The sequence below is a fragment of the Suillus discolor genome (genome assembly GCF_016758755.1).
Source record: "Suillus discolor strain FC423 chromosome Unknown F5147scaffold_7, whole genome shotgun sequence".
In the NCBI taxonomy this organism is placed as follows: Eukaryota; Fungi; Basidiomycota; class Agaricomycetes; order Boletales; family Suillaceae; genus Suillus; species Suillus discolor.
The window spans coordinates 975,123-998,254 of record NW_024541254.1 but is presented as its reverse complement, the minus strand read 5'-3'; the positions used below and the strand labels follow the sequence as shown (position 1 = coordinate 998,254).

The window sequence follows — 23,132 nt, the reverse complement described above, 5'->3', positions numbered from 1 at the left end:
GATTGTTGAACTTGCTGAGCGTCAGTACTTCTTGGTTGATGGGTCGACGTTGAGGTTAGTGTCAAGGGATAAGGAAGAGATCGTACATGATTTTATACTTTCGGTTGGTCTCACTTGCAACTCCATGTCAGCCATAAATTACCCGAAAAGGTATTCCTCTGACGACATACCTGATTAGTCCAAATCGCAATAGCACAAGTCACGCTCCAAACCCCATCCCTTGACATCGGGAACCAGTGGTCACGAGTGACGTTTGGTTGGTCTAGTCGTCACGGGTCTAGTACGGCCCAAAAGCCTGCGGAAGTCCGAATCCCCATAGTGGCTCGTTCTTAAGTGAATCATCTTCCCACTGTCCTCACTTTGTTTTTCTCATCATGTCCGATAATCCATCATTCGTACTTAAAGGCATTCTGGATGTTGAGATCCAGCAAAAGCCAATTCCAGAGAGTGAGTCTATCTTTGGATGGTTCCTCCACGCTCGCTAAATCGCCATACCTTGTGAAGTTGACCCCAATGAAGTCCTTGTGGAAGTGAAGAAGACAGGTGTGTTTTCAGAGCCTCTTTGTCCTTTATTTTTCTCCCAAGGCTCATTCGGCATGACAACAAGGAATCTGCGGCTCAGATGTACGCCCCTATCTATTGTTCTGAACCAGGATACCAAGTTATCTTCTCCAGGTACACTTCCTTGTCCACGGAAGGATCGGAGATTTTGTTGTAGAGAAGCCCATGGTGGGTTGGTTCGATAGGATCCACAGCTGAGCCTCATCGTTAGCTATTAGGTGCTGGGTCACGAGGCAGCAGGCGTGGTCTCAAAAGGTACGTCCATAACTTGCCTCCTATTCAATTATTTTTATCTTGACCTTCAACTATAGTTGGTTCCAGAGTGACCAATGTCAAAGTGGGTGACAGAGTCGCTATGGAGCCTGGCGCCACATGTCGCAAGTGCGAAGCTTGCAAGGAGGGTCGCTATCAGGTAAGGGTGATTTTCGCTCCAATTTTGTTTCCTGACAGCCCCGAGCAGCTTTGCCCCGATGTCATCTTCGCCGCTACCCCTCCTACGGATGGCACCCTCGCTCGTTACTACCGCCTACCATCTGATCTCGCTTACCCGCTTCCACCAAACCTTAGTCTCGAGGATGGAGCAATGGTAAGCGGTTGGCCACATCACATTTCACTGAAATTTGACTCTGCTCTAGATGGAACCTCTTTCCGTGGCAGTCCATGCTGTCTCGAACCTCGGTGCTTTGCGGTCGAATCAGTCCGTCGCCGTCTTTGGCTGTGGACCTGTTGGACTTCTATGCATGGCCGTCGCAAAAGCTCTTGGCGCTTCCCGTGTTATCGCTGTTGATATCGTTCCTAGCCGTCTCGAATTTGCCAAAACATATGCTGCAACTGATATTTTCCTACCTCCTCCTATGGAGAAGGACGAATCGAGAGTCGAATTTTCGATGCGCAATGCCCAGGCGATGAAGGAGAAGCTTGGAATCGCTGATCGGGGACCTCAGGCAATTGACCTGGTTTTGGATGCTTCTGGTGCGGAGGTTTCTATTCAGACTGGGATCCGGATCGTCAAGAGTGGTGGCACCTACGTTCAGGTAGGTTGAAATCGACAGCACTGAAGGGGCTATGTGATTGATTATGAATAGGTTGGCATGGGTAACCCCAATGTCAACATCGACATGTTTGTTGTCATTTGCAAGGAACTCGTCCTCAAGGGTTCTTTCCGATATGGCGTAAGCTCTTTTCTCTCTCGGAAGCATTGCTTGACCCTTGTTGAATGAAGCCCGGTGACTACCCTCTCGCCATCGCCCTCGCTGCGTCAGGCAAGGTTGACGTCAAGACCCTTGTGTCGCACCGGTATGCTAACTGTCGGAACAACTATCCAATGTTTGTCGTGCTGAGTGCTCTAATAGCTTCCCGTTCACGCAGGCGCGCGAGGCATTCGAAACTACTCGCAATGGCAAGAGCCCTGATGGCAAGGGGGTCATCAAGGCCATCATATCCGGTCCTGATGTCGACATCAACGAGGCTTGAAAAACCACATGAAGTATTATGCATTTGCAGGGAAAACATAGCACGAACGTCATTCATGATCATGTATTTCGATTATCATTCTGTCATTTGTATGTTGTATGCGAATTGTTCAAGGAGATATGATGGCTCGCCAGCCTAGTAGAGAGATGAAGAGTTCTGTCACCTGTGGCTGTGTATAGTACATGAGCAATACAAGACCAAACAGAGATCGCTGGTCCTGCTCAGTGCTGTCGGCTTGTCTGACGATATCAAGAAAACCCATCCATACTTAAAGTTAATAACTATGAATTTTAGTCGTCTTCAAATTGAGACCTCGAAGCGGTCCAAGAGTTATTATATTGCTTCCTGCTCCGCGGGTATGTCTGACAGCAGTCGCAGTCGCTCTTCCTGCACGTCACAGTGACGCGCTCGTTGACCGCGAGCGCGCGCGACTCGACTATACGAAGGCGAGTTGCAAAAATAGGTGTTGGTGAAGCTTATAGATTTTCTCCCCGAAATTTTATGCTTCCATAGCATGAAAAGGACAGCCATGGCACGCTCTCCAATCCAACTTGCTACTGACAGGCTCAAACCTTGGTCAAGGTGAGCCTGGCATCCATGGCACTGTGTGCACATGCTCCGTCCACAATGTTCTGCTTTGTCTCCGTATTCCATCCACAACACCACAAATGGCACCTTTCGGCCTGTAGTCCACATCGCCTCAAACGCTTTGAAATTGTTCTGGTATTTATACTATCTCACTGGGTTTTCTTTCGATAATTTATATCTTCACCATCCTGATCTGTATCTTTAACATGTATCTCAACGTAGACAAAGAGCTTCCTTTGTTGCCCAGATACTTGAGCACACCCACTGGCGCAAGGTCAACGCCCTTGGCACCTTCGTCCACTGGTGGCCGGGTTAATATGGAACCCCCGTACCCAACGCTCGTGCTCGAACATTTTCCATCATCTGCAGAGCTTGCACTTATTAGTTCCTGGCATGATGCCACCTCAGCTGTGTGTGGCATATATACTATTAAATGGACAATGTTGTCTCACTCTTCTCTTCCAGCGGCAAGTTCGCTTTCAGCGCAAGTCAACGCCTGATGATTGTCTGCGTTCTTTTCCACCGCCAATGTCTGAAGCGGAGAAGGCTACACTAAGGACTTCATGTGAAAATGACAACACTACACCCCAGAAACAACGGGGATTATCCACCGGGTATGCACAACCTCGACCGAATATTCAAGTCATTGATTGATCCAGGTTATGCACAGGAAACGGCCAGTAGATGGTCAAAAGTTTGAAGAGAAAAGGCCGAAAACATCAATGCCTTTCCGCTCCCAGAAATTCGCTCCATACGAGGCCACCGCTTTTACCACGCCCACGCGGCCCGCTTATGCTCCTGTTAATCAGCTCGCTTTTACCTCCGCGCCCACTCATTCAATCGATGCTCCGGGTGATGAGCTCGATGAGGCTTCGCAGGCACTAGGAATTGACATGAATGATGGAGGTATTTATCTCACTTTCGATCCCGACTGTAGATCCTCCCGCGGTGAAGCCGTCCTTACTTTCCTGTCACCAATTCCTGACGAGACATACTCGCCTCCCATTCCTCAGCACCGCTCCCTGAGCGAGGTCCAGTTTGGGCAGAGGTCAGCGATGCCCCGGGTCACGTCTACCAGGGCCAGGATGCAATGAGCTGCAGTCTTTTTTCGGCGTTGAAAATTGACCTGTTGTAGCCGGTCTACCTCAGCTTCACTGCCTCCCCTTCATTCTATATTACTGTTCACTTTGTTCAACTCATCACACAGTCCTCTTATGGCCATTCTACGCTAGCTTCACGACATGAATCCCTCGTTCTTTATCCTTGGCATTATGTTTGACTCATCTGACAACTCTAATTGGTTTCTCGTTCTCATTGATCACTTTATACTCTATGTATCCAACTAACCAATTCATTTGTATTGCCATTAGTATTATCCACAATTCCACAATATATAATCTTATGATGACCTTGGAGCGTCGTCCACCCGCGTGCGTCTCGCGTGCCAGGGCGCAAACTTCAAGCCCACCGCTCCGCTTGCTGGAAATCGATTACTATATTTTATTTTTGAAACAACTTTTCTCCATCTTGCTCCATATCTTACAACATACTGCCAAGTTCCCCGTCTAAACAATATAATGCGCTCCACCTCACTTTCCCGGTATCGTAAATGTGTGTGCAAATCAAACTGCGTCATCATGAGGTATGGATATTTGCCACGAGATCAACGTCATTTGTACGCCCACAAGATATAAACCCCAGTCTGTCCTGAAATTTTGGCACCTTCCGGAGATTCAATATTACATGGGCCGTTGGCTGATAAGTATTCTACTTTCTCTTCAGGTCCTTTCCCGCCTAACACCTCCCGATCGACTTCTTCATATATGTTGTTGGGTCAATGTGGTGATTGATCCATGCGAATTCAATTCATTATGCATAGTGCTGAGTGCTTACTATTTCATGGGTGTCATTGCGATACCATGTACAGAAAAGAGCGTAACCAGCTTGTACACTGGAACATAGCAAAAATAAATCTTTCTGGACGCAAGAGGTGTTTACGGTTTGGTATTAAAAGCACCTAGTAAGTGGTTGGAGATACTTCAGAATATCTCAATTGAAATAAGTACCACGACGAGAAAATAAAAACGAATTCTCCTGCTCGCAGAGTTCTTCACATCTTTTGATCAAATTGAGCACATCTCGTGCTATACACTATTGCTAGTTTGCACATGCACACGCTCCTGGAAAGCAATTGAACTCATGCCTGGATCGTATTTGGCCACTGACCGGTAGTCTCATTGAAATCCGCAGGATCTGCACTAACAACCTGTCTCAGAGCTTGTATATCATAACGAGATGCCCTTGCAGAATTCTCAGAGGCAGTCGATCCTATTATGCAGGGTGCAATGTACCACGTCGCAATTGAGCGTCCAGAATCGGAGGGGCCAGTATCGAGTATCAAAGCAGTCAGCCATACTTTATTCCGATTTGTGAGTGAAGGATTAATAGACTTTATAGTGTCTACTCCCTTCCTCCACATCCGCAAATATAGTTATCCATTTCTCTGCGACGGGAGAACCATTTGCGATCGACTATTCCGTTTCGCCTGTACCTCAAGATGAAATATACCATGTGACGAACATGGGGAGCTACCCGGCACATAATGCGAGTATGGTACTCAAGTCATCACGAATGGCGCCTCTGTATGCATTCTCTCACGTTCTTGAACTTGTCTGATTGACACATCCGTGTCTGTAGACCTGAGTTGCAGATCCCACCTCCGCTTACGCCTGAAGGCGAGCCAGTAGCACCCATCCCTGAGAAAAGTTTCGTGCAGAAGTATTGGATATATATGGTTGTTGTTCTCGGGGCATTGCGTGAGTTTTCGGTTTCTCCTGTGATGCGACATGGAGTCACTTTTATAAGTCTCAACTCGCTCGTCTTCTTGTACCTTTCCTTTGTTGTGAAGCATATACTGACCGCGTTATTCTATCAGTGATGGGAAAGGAGGGAAGTAGATCCACATAACTTATCATGTTAACTTTCCGAAGAGGCTCTGCCACTGTAAGCCGGCGCATGTCAATGCGAGGAATTAGTTCTTCCCTGATCGTGAATGCGGTTACGACGATGATGCAGAAAAAGTTTTTTTCGATCAGTGCTCTTGAGCGGTCAAGTGGAAAATATATATCATCGAACCAAAAAGCTTGCTTATCAAAGTAACAGGGATTGGTCTGGCAACTAGAAAAGTTGTACAAGATGCAGGACACCCTTGATCACGCACTGGCTTGCATGTCTGTGATGAAGTCGAAAAATCAGTCCATCTAATGGACAGCCCATCTAAATTCCCCCCCAATTGAATAAAACATTGCATGTGTCCCAGGTAGACAGTGAATCAAACAGTGCCTCTTCGACATTTAGAAAGTCATTCGATAGCAATCTGACATCTTACATGTACATGATGTGTTCGTTTGTGGCTTGCATGTATCTATCCCAGGAAGCGCTATTTCACTGTCATCGTCAGCGACATATGTAAAGTGCCTTTGCAGTCCACATATACAGTATCACTAAAGCAGCACGGTCAGGTCCAGTCCAGTCCACAATCAAACTGAGGAAGAAAACTTACTTGTCCATAGGCCAATTACCCAAGCGGTAATATATTAACGGAGGAGGGATGCAACTGGATCTACAGAATGGGCAGCAAGTGAACAAAGGAGCGATGGTTAGTCACATAAGAAAAATGAGTGCCTTGAGTTGACAGCGGGAACAATAAACCTACTTAGATGCCGATGCCTTTGAAAATTCTGTGGTAATGATTAGAGGTTCCGGGGTTGCACAGTCAGGCGACTTTCTGTGGGCCTCTATCCGAAGTTGATTGCTTCCTTCTACTGGCAAGCTGGGCTCTTCAAGTCGACAAGCAGCAACCCACTTTCCATCACTGCACGAATAAACCCAGAACGTCCATATACGGCCTGTATGTAGTGAATAGGACGTGCCTATCAGCACCTCAGGCAGCACTTTTCGGTGGTATTAAAGGTCTGTGAGACGGTATTATTATGTTAGAACTAATGGGTCTGAGAGACCCAAGCTCGCCGATGTTCTAATTATAGCAACGCCTTCCTTCCTCTAAAATCCTCCAGAATCCTCTGCAGCGCCTCCCTCGACCCTCGCTACCCTCCCCTGACCCTCTTAATTCTCTGCATTAATGCTCACGTTCCTTGCTGACCTCGCTGGCAGTTTTCCGCTCCTCGCTGACCTCGCTGGCAGTATCCCATTCCAGGTATACTCGTGCCTGTCCTGTGGGCGCTGGTCTTTGCTGGCGTGCTAATAGGGACGCTCAAAGTTAGGTGCGCACTTCGCACACCGCACACCGCACACGACCCCCTCGCAAATGCACCTCCACCCAAAATGGTAACCTTAGATAATCGTCGGACTTTGGACTAAACCTTGCGGCACGCAGCGCCGAACAGTAGTAACTAGTTACTAGTTGTGAATTGTTCAAGGCAGCATTCCTAAACCTTACCCATCGTGACCATTAACCTTGCCAATAGAGTACTTTGTTAGTGCACATATTGTACATAAGTATTTTGATTATTTAATCAATTCAAAGCCACATTTCGAGCGATCACGTGATATAGTAGTCGTGAATTGTCTAAGGCAGCATTCCTAAACCTTACCTGAACCAGTTCCAAACCTCGTCATCCCAAGACCTTACGGGCCTGTTTTTAACCCTTTCTGCGCAGTATATTGTTCAGTAGGATGTTGTGCTTTTCCATAGATCATATATCAATATATCATGTGAATCATGTGATCACTCAAAATACGACTTTGAATTGATTAAAATAATCAAAATAATACTTATGTACAATATACTAACAAAGTACTCTATTGGCAAGGGTTAATGGTCACGATGGGTAAGGTTTAGGAATGCTGCCTTGAACAATTCACAACTAGTAACTAGTTACTACTGTTCGGCGCTGTGTGCCGCAAGGTTTAGTCCAAAGTCCGACGATTATCTAAGGTTACCATTTTGGGTGGAGGTGCATTTGCGAGGGGGTCGTGTGCGGTGTGCGGTGTGCGGTGTGCGGTGTGCGGTGTGCAAAGTGCGCACCTAACTTTGAGCGTCCCTAATATCCAGGGGAACAGATTGATGAAGTTTGTGTTTGGTGTGTCTATCTTATTGAGTTTCTTTTCTATGCTTTACATAGTCTCACTCTGCCTCGATTCATCAGCTGTTGCGTCCAACTATGTGTCGTTCATCTGCCGCCATGCCACTCATCAGTCAGATTCCACCTCCCAATGCTCCCCACCTTCAAGTCTTCAACTTTGACTTGGTTGAAGGAGGCGCCTCCAAGGAACATTGATAGAGGCTAACATTTGGTATGTGCGCCATCGCATTCTCATTATTCTATCCTCCTAAACATGTAGGTCTCTTTGTACAATACCCTCCAGCACCACTATTGCACCGCCCGCACCTCGCCAGCCCCCCAGAGCCCTCTACTGCAACCTCGTATCATGCGCATTGCCTGTATCATTACCACTTCCATCATGGTTTGTGAGTTATCACTTCTCAGTGCTCCCGCTGCCAGTCACCTCATCCATGATACAGGGAAGAGCACGTTTCGACTGAAACGAAGCCATCCATGTGTCTTGGCCATGGACCTTCTATTCGTGCGCTACCATCTCTCATCATCTACCTCGCACTCATAACAGCGACCACAAGCATCGATGACACCATTAACTTCCTCCGCATGCCACATGTTCTTGAAGATGCTAAAACCCATCTTCATTGTGCACTCCTTTGGCCTCTTAACGTCTATGTCAGTGAATTCAATGACAGATGTCTGGACAAATTGCCGGGCGACTTTCGTGAGCATCGCAAACAAAAACACACCCCAACTACTTCGCAATGTTGACCCATCCTGGTGTACATCATAAGGTGTTATTTCTGTGCGTACTACTTGATGTCCCCACCACTCAAATACAGTCTCACACTGCCTCTATTCACAAGTAATTAGTGTGCGGTTCTTCCACTGTGTCCCTTGCAAGGTCGTCAGCTTCTACCTCCGACACCCTAGAGTCCTTCAGAACTCTCACATCACTCAAAACACCACACCCTCGAGCGCCACCCAATCGTGCCCTCCCAGCCTCCAACACCTACTCAAATGTCCTCTGCTGTTGAAACGGGCACGGACTGCAAGGGAAACCCAAGGCCAAACCTCTATAGCGGGAGGCTACGGCTCTATCTATCGAGGAACGACTACGACACACCACTGGACTACCGACTATGAGCCAGGACTCCTGCTTCTGTGCCAGACCTGATCTGCCAGAACGCCCCACTACATCTGCCCCTCTTCAAATGCAACCATCCACAGTTGCACCATGGAAGACGAATGTGCAGGAGTGCGAGGACCTGCGGTGCACAAAATTCGCACTGTGGGCCCAAGCCGAGATCCACTGGTCATTCAAATCTCATTGACTGTCTGACGTCCTCATATCAGTCACATAGAACTTCTGGGACCCTGTCTTCCGGACACATCTTAGAGAGACACCAAGCTTGAGGTGAGTTATCTATACACTCTCACATCTTCACCAGGGATGTGCCGCACACTCCACGCTTGCGCTCAAGATTACTTATTGATGCAATCACCTACAGGTCCAGCAACGCCTCCCTCATGCACCTCGCTGCAGTCTTATATTCACACTCAGCTGCGCCTCCTCAGATGACCTGCAATGATTCAAACATGTAGAGCTGCCCATGGAATTCAACTCTATTGACTATCAACGAGAGCACTACGGGATATATTCTCAAAGCATCATGGAGGCTCCCTCATGACATGGCCACAGGAAGATGGTATGTATGGGATGCCACTTCGCAGTGCGTACTGCGACATATAATTCTAGACTGTATAATTGCCTCAGCTTTTTCCATGTGCTGTCTGAGGCAGTCGTGATCAGTTTGAGATGCCAGCATCATCTCATAGATCATCACACACCTCGCATCTTATGTTTCTTGCCATTGATGTTTAGTTGTTGTCATTGTACTTACCACACAAGTCTGATCAAATTATGTTGTTTTGTATCATGGATGAGCCTACTAAGACTCAGATTCAGGCAGAAAAAAAAGAAAGAAAAACATTTGATTGGAAGGATCACGGAAAAAAACATATGGACCTGGACATGCCGAGAACTTGAAACATATGAACTCCAGAGGCTCCCAAACACATCCATGAATCGTGATCACGCTCACTAACATTGTGGGGCAACATATGGAGATGATGACATAGTGACCCTCGTCAGGTGGCAACATCTGGAGAGGATGACAGTCGTGTTGAGGCTCGATAAGAAACATCCAGGAGACTGCACTAGTATTCACCCTCTTCCACGAGGGTCGGCATTTATCCTCTCGAGGGAGATCTACTCAGCCCTGCAAAACTAGGGAGCAGCCTCCTGGAGGAGGGGGTCTCTCAGACCATATAATTCCTACAAAATAATAGGGTCTGACAGTACGTGGGAACATCGTCAAAGTGCTGCCAAGGGTGCCTATCAGTACTTGGAAGAGAAGTAATATCGACCACATACCCCTGGCAAGATATTCTATGGCAATTGCCTGTGCAATACGAAGGTGTTTCTGGAACATCCTGAAACAGAAAGAAGCAGTGAAGCGACCACTGCTCTCTTGTATCTGAACCTCGTCTGGAGGACAACCCAAAAACTGTCTTAAGGAGTCATACTTGTCTGATAGTACATGATCAGCTAACCCTCTCTAGGAGCATGGAGTACCATGCACTCACACTTAACTAGTGTTTTGTTCAATTACAGCTGCGTGAACAATGTGTTGTCGCCAACCATCATGCACGCAAGACGCAAATCAGAATAGCAAGCAGGCGATGGATCGGGAATGAAGTGCATAAACGCCCACAGGGCTTCTCGGCGGTTGTTCACGATCGCCCGATACGGCGCCGTGTGATCCTCGATATTGGGTTGTTGCAGGAGTTTGGAGAACTCTGCTGCTGGGAGAGTGGCAACACAGGCGCTGACAGTTTGAGCGACAAAGGAAGGATTGTAATCGGGAGAGGAGACAGTTGCACGGATGCATGATAGGCATTTTTGCTTGGATTGTAAAGAGGCTCGGGGATATACCCAGCGACATATTTTGGACCAGATGGAATCTGCCAATACCGTTGACGTAGAAATTGCATCGTATGAGGGGGGTGCCGGAGAGTTGCAAGGGACGGTCACGCTGACATCGAAGGCTTCGGACTTGGAAGTCATTGTTGTAAGAGCAAATAATAGGGGCAAGATCTGTGCGTCTCACGTGTCACGGCGCTTTATGATTCCTTACACATACTAGTAGCATGCCATTAGTATCAAGCATCTCCCATGCTACGCACTACTGCTGGTCGATACATGAGCACGATCCTGGAAAGCAATTGAAGTCATAGCGGTTGCTGTATCGGAGTCCAGTTTAGCGTTATATTTTCGAATGCTAAGGGATGAGGCGTGGTCGTAGCACAGACAGCTGCGCCAATTTGATAATTTGAGGAAAACCAAGATAGTCCACCTTAGGGGAATAAAATTGATTGCACAGATCAGTATACCAGCACCACACAATTTACAGATACTACACTTGATCTAAGCCAAAAGGCCAGAGTGTAGTAAAAACTCACATATGCATGAACTCACACCATGGAATGATAAAAAAGGAAACAGAAACACAACAAAGCATGTGATAGAGCCACGAAAAGCAACATGACATAGTAGTACCTATGTATCGCCGCATCAAATGGCTGCAGCGCCCATTGCTTCCGCGATTAACAATTTTAATCGATAGACTATAAACGATGTTTTATTGGCTGACTAATCGGCTGTCTATGTACAAGACATGTTACGTCATCAATATATGCTTTTTCCTGTTATCCGCACTATAGTGTCGCAAGGAAATCCTGGAAGCACTAAGGAACCCCGAGCTCGGGGACTCAGTACTCAGTACTCAGGTACTTCACGACCGCAATTGGCTCTAGTGCTATAAAATAGGTTGGACACAGCAGTCCAGTGCTGTCTCAAACTTGAGTTCGTCCGTTGTCTCCTAGCCTGTACTAGTATCTACCTATGGCTGGGTTCAGCGTACGGAATGCATACTACCTTCGCGTATCAGCAAGTTCAGTGATACCTCTGTATGTAAGCGCACCTCCGTGCCTACTACGCGACCTGTTCTAATGACCACCGTAATCAGCTCTACCTCGATGAAAGACACGTAGACTGGATGTCGGACACAGTGCTACAGCATGTTCTGGCTGATCTGCGACCACTGTCAGTCTGTTTTGTCGTAGCTCTCGTGAATGTTTCTCAGATCTTTTCAGAGTTTTGCCAAAATTACAAGCCGAGAAAGACATCCACTTTGGTCCTGGGGCTTCGAGTGGGAGGAAGGGAGCGGTGGATGTCCATCGAGGAGGTACGGTCCTTATGTATATGAAACTGCGAATTCAATGTATAATCCACTTGCAGAGACTTATCAGGCTGCCTTTTTCTTCCAGAAGACGGAACCTCATAATGTAATCATTAAGGTGCGCGCAAGTTAACTCGAATGTATCTCTTCCAAACGCATCCTGACACCCTCCAGACGCGTTCATTTGTTCCAGCACCCCCACCTTCTTCCAAGGTTAATATACCCCCACCACAGCCGGAAAAGTCCAAGAGCAAAAGTGGGAAGAGAAAAAACAGAGTGTCGGAGAATAAGGATACTCAGGCAGCTTCTGGCCGCAAGAGAAGGAAGACTGCAGGCAGATCTCGAGCTCATAGTGATGAAGAGGACGAGGAAGAAGAGGAGGAAGTCATAAGCCTTTCAGATGACAGCAGTGAAATGGATAAGACACAAGGAGTTTTTCGAGAGACTCCTGCTACGACTCGACGTTCGCAGAGAATGAGAAAGATTCCTGTCGGGGGCTATCGTGAAGACGTCGAGGACCCTGTGGAAATTAGTTCTGATGAATCTCTAGATGTAGAGATGGCTGGCCCAACCGAGACTACCCAGCAAAACGAGGTCCCTGAAGAGGAACTTAGTGACCACGATGTCCTTGTGATGGATCACAGCGCTGAAATATCGACCACTGTTAAACAAGAAGACACAGAAAAGTCCTTGGAACCTACTATGGAACCTACTCTTGATTCGGAAACCATCGTAATTACTTCCGAGCCAAGTCGACCGTTTATGGAGATCGACGACGAAGACGACAAGAAGGACAAGCTAGCACTGAAGCTCAAGTACCAAGGTTTCAACATCTTTGGACGTTGTCTTTGCGTAGTCGTGGAGCCATGGCCTCCAATTCGATCTGCCACACGAGCGCCATCCGTCATACCCTTAACAAACGAGGCATTAAGAGGCTCGACAATCGCACCTCCTGATTTCGTGCCTAGCAATAACAGCCAAAGAGCCCGCACGCCTCTCTTCCTGCCAGAGTTTGATAGAGGTAGAAGCCTGACTCCTGCTCCTTTTCCTCGAGCAAAGACCTTGCCTCCAGTTCCTCTCTTCAATGACCCTTCCCCTGATTCTGATTCTGATGGTTACGGTAGTGATGATCTTATGATATTTAGCCAAGCACTTAATGCAGCTGGTGGCATGCACGTTGCGGCTGCAGATGACGATGATGAGATGGATGGAGCGGTATTATTCGGGGATGCAGATGAAGTGAGGGAGTTTTCGTAGTAAGGCTACATGGTCTATTAGATATCTAAACTCGATCCGTAATTTTATGCGCGTCCTATCTCTCTTAATATCTCCAACCTACGTGCTTCAGAGACTTGTCTGAATCCTGCGTTCAGCATATCGAAGAGACCATGTCCCCCAGACAATGCACGAAGACGGGTTGAATAATCTAGCATGCGGCTAAGGGGTGCGACTGCATGAATTGTGCGTTTAAACCGTGGAATATCGTTTGAAAACTTGGATGACGTAGAGGCAGCGGATGAGGGCGATAGTCCTTCTGGAGGGATGTACAATCCATCGGTGGAGTATGCGACTACTTCGTCTCCATCCATAGCTGGCGTGTCGGAAGCAAGGTCCAAAACTTCGCCACCGTTTTCAGTGAGATCTTTGACAACCTTTCCCATGGTGTCCTCATGAAGAGATATCTTGAGCTTGATGAATGGCTCTAACACGGGACCCATTCCCGCTTCTTGTATTCGAGTTCGTAGAATGGAGGAACTAGCACCGGCAAGAATGGACGTTGGAATGTCGCGGGGAAGGTTGTACTCAGTGACATGAATCTTAATGTGAGAGAGCGGCAGGGACGTATGCGGTGAATTCGATAGGGAGCTGGACAAGCCTCGAGCGATATTGGCCATAGGGTCCAGCTGATCCCGGAAGGCATCTGGAGACAACAGAGGCTTTCCACTTGGGCCCAAGACAAGGTTGCCATCCCAGACCGGATCCCCCTGCTCGTCGTCAGCAAGAGGTTCCATCGTCATCAGGATTTTGATCGTGACTGGTTTTCCTGCAACCTCAGTGGTCCAATTGTTTACATTGGAGCTAAGCCCAGGTCCCAGAGATTCACGATAGCTGACGCGGCGGCTACCCAATTCAAAATTGACATCCCATTCGTCCCGTAGTCTCCCCTCGACAATCTCGAGATGCAGGGCACCTAATCCGTGGACAAGTAATTGGCCCTCCTGCATATCGACCCGAACAGAAGGGTCTGTGCGAGATAGAGCATGCAAAGCCTCTTGTACAGGGTCGAGGTCAGAATGAGACTTGGGTATGACGGAGGCTGACATAACCGCGGGTGGTGGAACTACTCCTCGAAGGGATGTTTGCGATGAGTTAGACGAATGGCGAGCATCGACGAGAGTGTCGCCTGTGCGAGTGAACTTCAAGCCTAAGATGACTCCGACGGAGCCGTACGGCAGGGACTCGACTTCCTGTGCTTCTGCAGCATATAGGAGAAGAACCTTTGAAATTTTCTCTTTCTGACCACTGGTAACGTTGAATACAGAACTCTGACGCTTGAGGGTTCCTAGCGCGCTCGATGAACAACACTCTGCGTAAATCATGCTGAACTTACCGGAATACACGCGAACGAACGTCATCCATCCTTTGCGTTTATCCCAGCTCACTTTCCACGCCAAGAGGCGCAGTGGTCCGTTAGTTGACTCTGCGTCTAATCGAACGTCCATTGGGCTTGCCAGGAGCTCGCCAACATAGTTCATTACCAATTCTGTACCAATACTTTTCATCGCAGAACCGCAAAGAACAGGCAGAATATCATTGCTTAAGGTAGCTTTACGAAGATGTGGAATGATTGCAGACATCTCGACATCAAGATACGATGAAGGTCCTGGCGGCAGGGCGAGTAGGTGTTCCATCAATTCATCAGAGTACATCGAGAGGTTTTCCAAAAGAGTTGTCCGAGCGGCCACAAGGTGCGGCATCATGGGATGGTTTGCCGGAAGGATACCGCTTGTCTCGAGTTCTTCGACTGTTCTAGGAAGGGATTGTATGGTAGAGTGGCCGTCTTCCGTCCATTTCCAAATTTCCCATTTTACCAGATCGACCAACCCTTGAATACCTGGTTCGGCTCGCATGTAATCTTCAGTACGGAAGGAAGCAACTGGCAATACTAAAGCCACGGGGTTTGGGTGTAGCCTATGGGTAAGTAGCGAGACCAATGACGACCTAAAAGAAGCACCCGGTCGGTCAAGTTTATTCAGAAACATAAGCCTGGTGGGGACACCATATCTAAAGATGACTTCAGAAACATAGGTGGTCGAAATAAGATATGCACTTACCGATCCAGTTGTCGCCAAACGCCCTTAGTTTGTGCTTCGACTCCTTCCACTGAATCAATGAGGACGACAGCCCCGTCAACAACGCGACTTGCACTCTCCACCTCCATACCAAAATCAGCATGACCTGGCGTGTCTATGAGATTAAAAGTCCATTTATCCCACTTGACGGGAATGCTCGCGGATTGGATTGTGATGCCGCGCTCTCGTTCGGCAGGCAAGAAGTCTGTCGTAGTGCTACCAGTGTCAACTGATCCAGGGGCTGCCAGGTAGGCCGACTTGTGTAGTATGGACTCCGTAAGCGTAGTTTTCCCGGAGTCTGTGTTTTTTTTTTCAGATTGGTTCATGAGACTCGTTATGGCAGACGCACCAATGTGGGCTACCAGCGCCATATTTCTGATAAGAGAGGTCTCATGGTGAGCCTCAGTAGCAAAGAAGCGTTGATTCAGGAACTTCAGCTGGCAATCCCTCACCGGTAGCCATAAGACCCTACGAAGCATGACCAGGTACGCGGAATAATCCGAGAAGTGATTCGATCGTGGCCTTGCGAATTCAACAGGACCAAACAGTTTCTCCTCATCAGAATTTCAATCATTTATATATTCAGTACTTTATCTTCATAAACGCTCATGTCTTCCGATATTCCCAACAATTTTGAGGACCGATTGCGACAACGTGCTTCTACCACTAGGAACACGAACACGCTCGAAACTATACCCGTGAACCATCAACCTCATGAAAATATCCCGAATACACCGCTTGCAGCATCTACGATATCATTTTTATTAGGATGTATCTTTTCTCTTGGTCTGGCACTCTTTCTCACTGGAGGTATCTCTGATCACTGGTGGGCCACATACCAACTGGGCTTCTTCCTTGCCGCCTGGTCTGGCTTCCACTGGGGAGAATTCGCGGTCACAGCAGGCTGGAACCGTGACAAATGCAGCGTTGACTGTGCGTTTGTCTTTGTAACTCTGAAAGATATCTAATAAATGATGTGACAGCGTTCTTACTTGATAATGGCGCTATGTATCACGTCGCCAATGGAACCGCTCTGGTGGAATACCTAATTACGTTATACTTCAAACCATCGCTCAAGGCTTACCACTATATCTCAACGATTGGTGAGCTGTGATTGGCTCGCCAGAATGAAGCTGATGAATCTTCGTTAGGTGTAATGATGGCTGTCATCGGACAGACACTGCGTGCATCGGCAATGATACAGGCTTCGACTAACTTCTCTCATATCGTAGCTCTCCGCAAGCTGCCTTCGCACCGATTAGTAACTGATGGTGTATACTCGTAAGTGGAACATCTTCTTGATGATACCATTACATACACTTAAGTAACTTCACAGGGCGTTCCGCCATCCATCATACGCAGGATTTTTTTACTGGGCGTTAGGGACCCAGCTGGTTTTGCAAAACCCTATTACCTCCATTGGCTTCGTACTAGTCTTGTGGAGATTTTTCTCGCATCGTATCAAAGGTACATATTTATTATATCAGTCGTGGATGCATCAACTGATTTCGGAGCAGTTGAAGAGAGGGCATTAGTGAATTTCTTTGGAGAGGAATATGAAAACTACAGGCGAAGGGTCAACACTAACATTCCATTCATACGATAGACTTAAGAGCATTCAATCAAACGTATTTTCGTCTGACGACTGAGGCCAATACTTCCAGGGTGTCCCTATGCCATAGGTAGGTCCAAGCCACTTCCTTATCTTTCGATACATGATCGACTTCGTAGGATACACAGTTAGAGTAGCTTATGGAGAGGACACCTCAGATTCTCATGTAGTTCGGAAAATCAGTGTTTGTTCTGTACCCCGCCGATCGTCTCGATCAGTAGTAGAATGTCTTGCGTAGAACATGGGGTTGATGGAGATTAATGCATACGTAACATGGAATTTTGTATAATGCCCAGCTTCCCTTACAAACCACAACCCGTCTACTCCTGCGTAATGGTCGTGCGGTCGGATACGTAGATACCATCCAAGAATTTACGGATATCCTTGTTCCGTACGCGGCAAGCACCCTGAATGGAGGCGGCTAAGGCAGCAGTTTAGACAAAATTACTCAACAGCGGAAGGAGATTATGTACCTGATTGCGAAACATTCTCAATGTCATTACCCTCGAGGATGAGCTCGTCTTTTTGAGCCTTTGACTCTGAAATATTAACTCCGCCGAGCATCTTTACGTGTCGTACAGTCTATATGCCTTGAGCAAAAACTGAAGTAACGCCGTGGATAACAACTTACTTTCTCTCCCAAGAAGTTACGGATCTCGATGGCGTTTCCACTATCTTGGATGATAGCGTTGATCGGAAAATGGGCATATACAGCGCGCATTTTGTAGAGGAAGCCCTGAGTCCTGAATAAGCAATGAAAAACGCCTTGCATGTGGATGCACAAACCTTAGTCACACCAATGATCATGTTGTTAATCAAGCTTCGGATTGTCCGTAGACATGCGACATGCTTGCGCCCACCTTGCCACACCGCGAGAGTGACCTTGCTGCTCTTCTTGGTTTTCAACACCCGAATATCCATATCGACGTGACGGACATTCTTCGTAAGGGTACCCCGTGGGCCAGTGACTTTGATAACGCGTGACTTGATTTCAATGGCAATACCCTCAGGGACCTCGAGTTCTTCAGTTTGGAGGACGTCCCGCATCTATGTGCGAAGTCAGTTACTTCATTCGATATTGAGGCATCCTCGATGCGGGTAGTCAATCCATCGCCATCCAGAGGTCCAATCCTCGCCAAATTTCTTCCAGGAACATAGATACCAACACCCTGGAAGTTGACCCAGTCGCATCTGAATTCAGCATGAACTCACCTTGCGATCGTTGGTTTTCTTGAGGTCGGTGGGCGGCTGTGTATGTTCGGGGGGTGGACAGAAGTGGCGGACAATTGCGAGCGGAGTTTAAAGTCTAATTAGAGATGGCTATTGTCAGCCGCTTCTTCCACTCAAACCACCATCATCGTTTCCGTTGGGCTTCGTGGTCGTGTCATTGACAGCTGAGTAAGACCGCCATTGGAAAAAACGGGTTTCTAGCGCCAGTCGATCGTTCAAGAGTTTTGTGTTTTTATCAAGATCTTTACTTCTCCTCACTTTCTGGGTGAGATCGTACTGCATTTGCGGTGACTGTCTCGCACTTCGTTGAGAATTTTTTAAAAACGACTGTCATGTACTCTCAGCCCCACATGTACGGGCAGGTGGCTTATGCAGCACCACCAAGCTATCATCAGCCTGGACCTTCTGCTTACTCTTACCAGCAACCGCCCCCACCTCCTGCGCCTGTCTACTTTGTGGATCCCAATTCTTTTCGCCGTGATTATGCAGCGCGACTGGCAGAACTTACCATTAACTCCAGACCTATCATTCAGACCTTATCGATGATTGCTCAAGAGTATTCAAAATGGGCTGAGATTGTCGCTCAATGTTTGGAAGCCCACATTCGAAGGGTGAGTCGTCGTTGATATCGTTTTTATGGCATGTTGCTGTCAGTTGGTAGTTGACACATGGCTATATCTGTTACTTTACTGCGATGCTTTGCGGTTACCATGTACTTAGTCATTAGTCTCGTAGTAGTTTGAAAGATATCCTCGCAAGGCCTGGTGGCCCCGCTGCATGGCGGATGGAGGACATCGTACTAAGAGAATTATGTCGCTCTTCTCAACGTGGCAGCTCAGCGCTTTTCTTTTTGATGGGTTGTGTTATGGACATGAAGCTGACTCATGCTTGCCTTTTTGGTGTGGTTTTCTCGCATCGCTAGGTTCCTCCGTGGATTAAGCTCCCAGGCTTCTACTTACTGGACGCGATATCGAAGAATGTCTACGACCCGTATACGCGCCATTTTACTCCCTTCGTCATTGGTTTATTCCTGGAAACTTATCAGCAGGTTGATCAGGCGACTCGTAGCAAGATGGAAGAAATGCTTCTAACCTGGCGAACAGCCTCTCCGACTGGCAAGGAATTATTCGGCGTCATTCCACAACTTGCCATTGAGCGTGGAATATGGGGCGGCGATTCGAATCCAACAGGGGTGAGTTAACTTTGACGATCCCGCCGCTTCAGTGGACTGAATACACTTTCTTAGGCAACGTCTGGCCAGATATCGAGAGCACAGGTCCTGAGCGAACTTGAATTTACCCTGAGCCAAAAGGAACGCGCCCTTCAATCGAATGCTTGGGATACCACTGCACAGAGGCATGTACAGATTTTGCAACAGGTAAGTAACACTTTGCGTCGTCATTGTCTGTACGCTTATTTGGAGCAATTCAGTTGCGCAAGCTTGTTGAAGCAGGTGTTTCTCAAGATGAGCTCCGTCAAATCCTGACTCAGCTGAGATCTCTATCACAAGCCCCTCAACCTGCCGCGGCCGCTCCTCCGACAACTACTACATCATATCAATACCAAGCTCAGCCTGCATACCCTCGCCAAACTACGCAATCTGCATTCTCGCCTCCAGTATCACAACACTCTTCCTCTACTACTTATACGTCTTACGCCTTGCCGTCCATTAATCAACCTAAATCTGAACCGGTCGACTCTGCATCTCTTTTATCGAGCGTGAAATCTACAGCTGTCCCCTCAACTGACATCGCTGGACTTTACAGTGCTCTTTTAAAGGCCGGCATTGTGGCCGGCACTGGTACGCCCGTTGGTGCCGGAGCGACCGCCACTTCTGAGGACACTATTACATCGTCATCTGAAAACATGAGTCGGGATGCTGCAAGAGCATATCGCCAATCAGTGTTATCGCAGAACATCAGGCTAACGAACGCTGATATCACAAGGTATGGTTGATACCCTTTCGCTGCTGATCAGTGTTAATCTAGTAATGCAGAAAACGTCCTAATATTGACCGTTTGTTGTATGATCGATTACCCGCCCAGTGTAAGCAGTGTGGTGTCAGATTTTCGGATGATACACTAGGAAAGAAAGAGATGGAGGATCATCTTGACATGCACTTCAGACAAAATCGTAAAGCAAATCAGAGCCTTGGCCGTGGACATAGCCGTAGTTGGTTTGTCGACCTTGATGTACGATTTCCCTTTTTGTTGGACCCCAAACATGCTAACCGTTTTTCGCAGGATTGGGTTCACGAGGGTCGTGTAGATGTGAAGGGTAAAGGCCGTGCTGATGGTCCTCGACCTACGACCAATAAGGCTGCGCTTGCAGTAGATGCAGCACGACGTGATGCTGAGCTGCGCACGCAGTTCGTTGTTGTGCCATCGGGCGACGAAGCGAAGTCCTTGTCTTGTCCCATATGTAAAGAGACTCTGAAGACAGAGTTCCTAGAGGATGACGAGGAGTGGGTCTGGAAGAATGCTGTCAGAAAGGATGATAAGGTGCGTCTCGGCTCGTCCATGATGAGTATCTTAATAACGTATTGGCCTAGATATATCACGCAACATGTTATGCTGAAGCTATGGGTTCGATGCATACTCTGGCTTCAAGATTACGCCAAGATACAACCAGTCGGAGCAGGTCTGGCACGCCAGATGCTTCCAGAGCTACGCCCCAAAAGGGCAACTCAAGTGTACGGTCTTCCCAGTCTCGGTCACCCGACTCTAAACGCGCTACACTCAAGCGCAAGGCGAGTGTCGATGATTGCAGTCAATCCTCTGTCAAAATGGAGAGTAATGGAACACCGCCTATGAAGAAGATGGCGCTTGCACCCTGAGAGTTGCATTATAGATTTTCCACATCTTTATTGGAATACTTATTGAGCATCATCACATGTATTAAACAAACGCATATCATATACATCATGATTGAATTGACTTTATATAATTATGAAGTGCCCGAGTTTTTGAAACAACCACTCCGACAGAATGTCATTGTATTAAGTCATCGGTTGTAAATTAAGTTGCAAAAGCAGGTTAGCACATAGTACTTTGTAGTCTTTGTTCCACGCGTTTGCCGCATTCCCCAAGAAAACTCGTTTTTTTTTCACTCTTGACTGCATGAACAACTCAATCAACGACCAGTACGTTCTATCCGATGTCATTTTCTAACCTTTTGTCACTACAGCAACCTGGTATTGGAAATGGAGATTTTAAGCACAGTGAGGACCCTATCGCTCATCACTCATTAAGTTCAAATGTCCCTTACTACCCGAAATCGCAGCCCCATCTCCCCCGAGTACACATCTGTTTGAGACGCTGAAGAGTATCGACGAATTCTCAAACAGCCTAACTCTAAGAGATGTCGAAATGCAGGTACGCTATCATGCCTGTCCCAACAGACCTCGTACTGATTATTTGCACGCCACCTCCTAGGCTCCTCTATCGGAGGAACTGACCGTCATCGTCCTTGACACGAACATACTACTGGACTATCTTGATGTAATACAAGTATTCGTCACGGAGGTTGAAGAGCAGGGATTGCCTGTGTTGATTATTATCCCGGGCGTTGTGATTTACGAGCTTGATGGGTGAGTATGGTGGTAAATCGCATGAATCTGTATGAAGAGCGCTCATCTGATGATCGCTTGCCAGGCAGAAGAATCGCGAGAGGCTCTCTTGGTTTGCCCGTAGAGCATCATCATGGTTGCTGAAAAAGGTGAAGGAACGAAGGTCGGTCAAAGGCCAGGCCTTGAACGAGACGTGCAAAGCCTCGGGAAATTGGAAAAAGAGGGACCTGGATGCTGTACTGGTAGGTCTTGTTATCAGTCCTTGTTCCATCTTTGATGATGATTTTGATGGTAGGAATTTGGTTCAGAGCGTAGCAACGACAGTTTGATCATCGATTGCTGCAAATATTTCCTACGGCAACGGCGAACATTTTTGTGTAGCAAAGACAAGCTTTTGATCGTGGAAGCCGAAAGTGAAAGTAGGTATATGAATATGATCTGTCATGCGCAAAGTTCTCATACGTAACCGACGCGGGAAGGTGTAGTTGACAATATCACCCAGTCGGAACACATTTTCTAGCTGGGATATTGCTCAAGTTCTCTTTGGGGCTGAGGCTACTCGCTTCAAGTTCAGCAGATCTCATGCAACTTATCGAAATTCATTGGAGACTTTGATACAAGTGACGCCTGCACCAGAGCCAGAGGATGACGGAATGGATGTCGACGATGATGCCTCTTCTGTACCTCAGCTTCTACAGCCAACCCACTCACTAGATCTCCTCCACCTGCAAGTGATCGATTATTTCACGGGGTTGCTTCTGGAACTAGTTGCTCGTGTAGCGGGCCCTGATGTGCGGAGTTTTGGCTGCAGCAACTCAGCATCAAAACATGCGCCTTCCTATTCAAGAAAGAATTTTGCAACGTGGGGTGCTGTAGATTGTTTGGACTACCTAGGCGCGAAGAAAAGGCTGCCTAGGACTAGTCCACGGGTGGACACCTTCATGACACGGCCATACAAAGGTGTGGGGGCACGGAGAGGTCAAGATTGGTCCCGACGGGATTGGGAGACGGGGTTAAAGGGGCTGAGGGAAATAGGCGATGACTGGCAAGAAGGATCTATTCGTGAGTCAGTGCCTGCCGCCGAACTTCACATCAGCCGTGTATTTGCGATGCCGATGCGGCCAACGGGGCTGTGATCGAAGTCTCCCATGGAATCGCCCCGTAACACTAATGCATCATGAGATAAGCAGACCGTAGGCATGAGGCTATGGCAGTCGAATCAGAATGTGTAAATGTTGACTTGACACAATGTTTCAATCATGGTCCAAATTTGGCAAGGGTGAAATGAACCTTCTGTTCTCGGTTGCGTTCTTGTTTGGCAAGTTTCTCCTCTTTACTCTATTTTTCCTTCTTCCTCCTGTC

The 23,132-nt window shown here is 47.5% G+C and overlaps 10 protein-coding genes across 10 annotated transcripts; 7 read left to right on the top strand and 3 right to left on the bottom strand.

The window, feature by feature from the left end:
* The first annotated feature begins 42 nt into the window (after positions 1-42).
* F5147DRAFT_675926 (chaperonin 10-like protein) lies at positions 43-2,167 on the top strand. Its single transcript, XM_041435967.1, has 12 exons — positions 43-109; positions 171-447; positions 505-543; positions 608-624; positions 676-729; positions 780-816; positions 873-973; positions 1,022-1,147; positions 1,197-1,595; positions 1,647-1,733; positions 1,784-1,857; positions 1,914-2,167. The coding sequence occupies exons 2-12, from the start codon at positions 375-377 to the stop codon at positions 2,032-2,034; spliced, it is 1,128 nt and encodes a 375-aa protein (XP_041297468.1). The 5' UTR covers positions 43-109; positions 171-374; the 3' UTR covers positions 2,035-2,167.
* Positions 2,168-2,827: 660 nt separating this feature from the next.
* On the top strand, positions 2,828-4,032 carry F5147DRAFT_834176 (uncharacterized protein; the record flags this gene model as incomplete). The annotated part of the gene is made up of 3 exons (XM_041443898.1): positions 2,828-3,032; positions 3,088-3,236; positions 3,293-4,032. Coding segments are annotated over 3 exons (778 nt in total), but the record flags the coding sequence as incomplete, so codon positions are not given.
* A 716-nt stretch (positions 4,033-4,748) lies between these two features.
* Positions 4,749-5,685, top strand: F5147DRAFT_675916 (uncharacterized protein). Its single transcript, XM_041435966.1, has 4 exons — positions 4,749-5,027; positions 5,080-5,264; positions 5,320-5,438; positions 5,558-5,685. Exons 1-4 carry the CDS (start codon positions 4,956-4,958, stop codon positions 5,587-5,589), a joined length of 408 nt encoding a protein of 135 aa, XP_041297466.1. The 5' UTR covers positions 4,749-4,955; the 3' UTR covers positions 5,590-5,685.
* A 4,689-nt stretch (positions 5,686-10,374) lies between these two features.
* Positions 10,375-10,834, bottom strand: F5147DRAFT_758517 (uncharacterized protein; the record flags this gene model as incomplete). Its single annotated transcript, XM_041440407.1, has 1 exon — positions 10,375-10,834. A coding segment is annotated over one exon (460 nt), but the record flags the coding sequence as incomplete, so codon positions are not given.
* An 836-nt stretch (positions 10,835-11,670) lies between these two features.
* F5147DRAFT_568642 (uncharacterized protein) lies at positions 11,671-13,264 on the top strand (the record flags this gene model as incomplete). Its single annotated transcript, XM_041430909.1, is given in 5 exon segments — positions 11,671-11,739; positions 11,795-11,871; positions 11,922-12,013; positions 12,067-12,125; positions 12,137-13,264. 5 exon segments carry the CDS (start codon positions 11,671-11,673, stop codon positions 13,262-13,264), a joined length of 1,425 nt encoding a protein of 474 aa, XP_041297464.1.
* Positions 13,206-15,842, bottom strand: F5147DRAFT_629612 (P-loop containing nucleoside triphosphate hydrolase protein; the record flags this gene model as incomplete). The annotated part of the gene is made up of 4 exons (XM_041432756.1): positions 13,206-14,570; positions 14,619-15,292; positions 15,343-15,658; positions 15,710-15,842. 4 exons carry the CDS (start codon positions 15,837-15,839, stop codon positions 13,309-13,311), a joined length of 2,382 nt encoding a protein of 793 aa, XP_041297463.1. The 3' UTR covers positions 13,206-13,308.
* A 126-nt stretch (positions 15,843-15,968) lies between these two features.
* On the top strand, positions 15,969-16,966 carry F5147DRAFT_568546 (Isoprenylcysteine carboxyl methyltransferase family-domain-containing protein; the record flags this gene model as incomplete). Its single annotated transcript, XM_041430907.1, has 5 exons — positions 15,969-16,293; positions 16,344-16,463; positions 16,512-16,641; positions 16,697-16,827; positions 16,878-16,966. The coding sequence occupies 5 exons, from the start codon at positions 15,969-15,971 to the stop codon at positions 16,964-16,966; spliced, it is 795 nt and encodes a 264-aa protein (XP_041297462.1).
* Positions 16,967-17,292: 326 nt separating this feature from the next.
* Positions 17,293-18,019, bottom strand: F5147DRAFT_568471 (ribosomal protein L6; the record flags this gene model as incomplete). The annotated part of the gene is made up of 4 exons (XM_041430903.1): positions 17,293-17,393; positions 17,446-17,554; positions 17,604-17,708; positions 17,759-18,019. 4 exons carry the CDS (start codon positions 18,017-18,019, stop codon positions 17,293-17,295), a joined length of 576 nt encoding a protein of 191 aa, XP_041297461.1.
* Positions 18,020-18,251: 232 nt separating this feature from the next.
* On the top strand, positions 18,252-21,151 carry F5147DRAFT_675898 (uncharacterized protein). Its single transcript, XM_041435965.1, has 7 exons — positions 18,252-18,813; positions 19,125-19,394; positions 19,449-19,580; positions 19,634-20,148; positions 20,199-20,394; positions 20,446-20,703; positions 20,754-21,151. The coding sequence occupies exons 1-7, from the start codon at positions 18,535-18,537 to the stop codon at positions 21,036-21,038; spliced, it is 1,935 nt and encodes a 644-aa protein (XP_041297460.1). The 5' UTR covers positions 18,252-18,534; the 3' UTR covers positions 21,039-21,151.
* Positions 21,152-21,235: 84 nt separating this feature from the next.
* F5147DRAFT_675896 (PIN domain-containing protein) lies at positions 21,236-23,039 on the top strand. Its single transcript, XM_041435964.1, has 6 exons — positions 21,236-21,422; positions 21,485-21,576; positions 21,637-21,791; positions 21,856-22,012; positions 22,066-22,193; positions 22,273-23,039. The coding sequence occupies exons 1-6, from the start codon at positions 21,359-21,361 to the stop codon at positions 22,904-22,906; spliced, it is 1,230 nt and encodes a 409-aa protein (XP_041297459.1). The 5' UTR covers positions 21,236-21,358; the 3' UTR covers positions 22,907-23,039.
* The last annotated feature ends 93 nt before the right edge of the window (positions 23,040-23,132 follow it).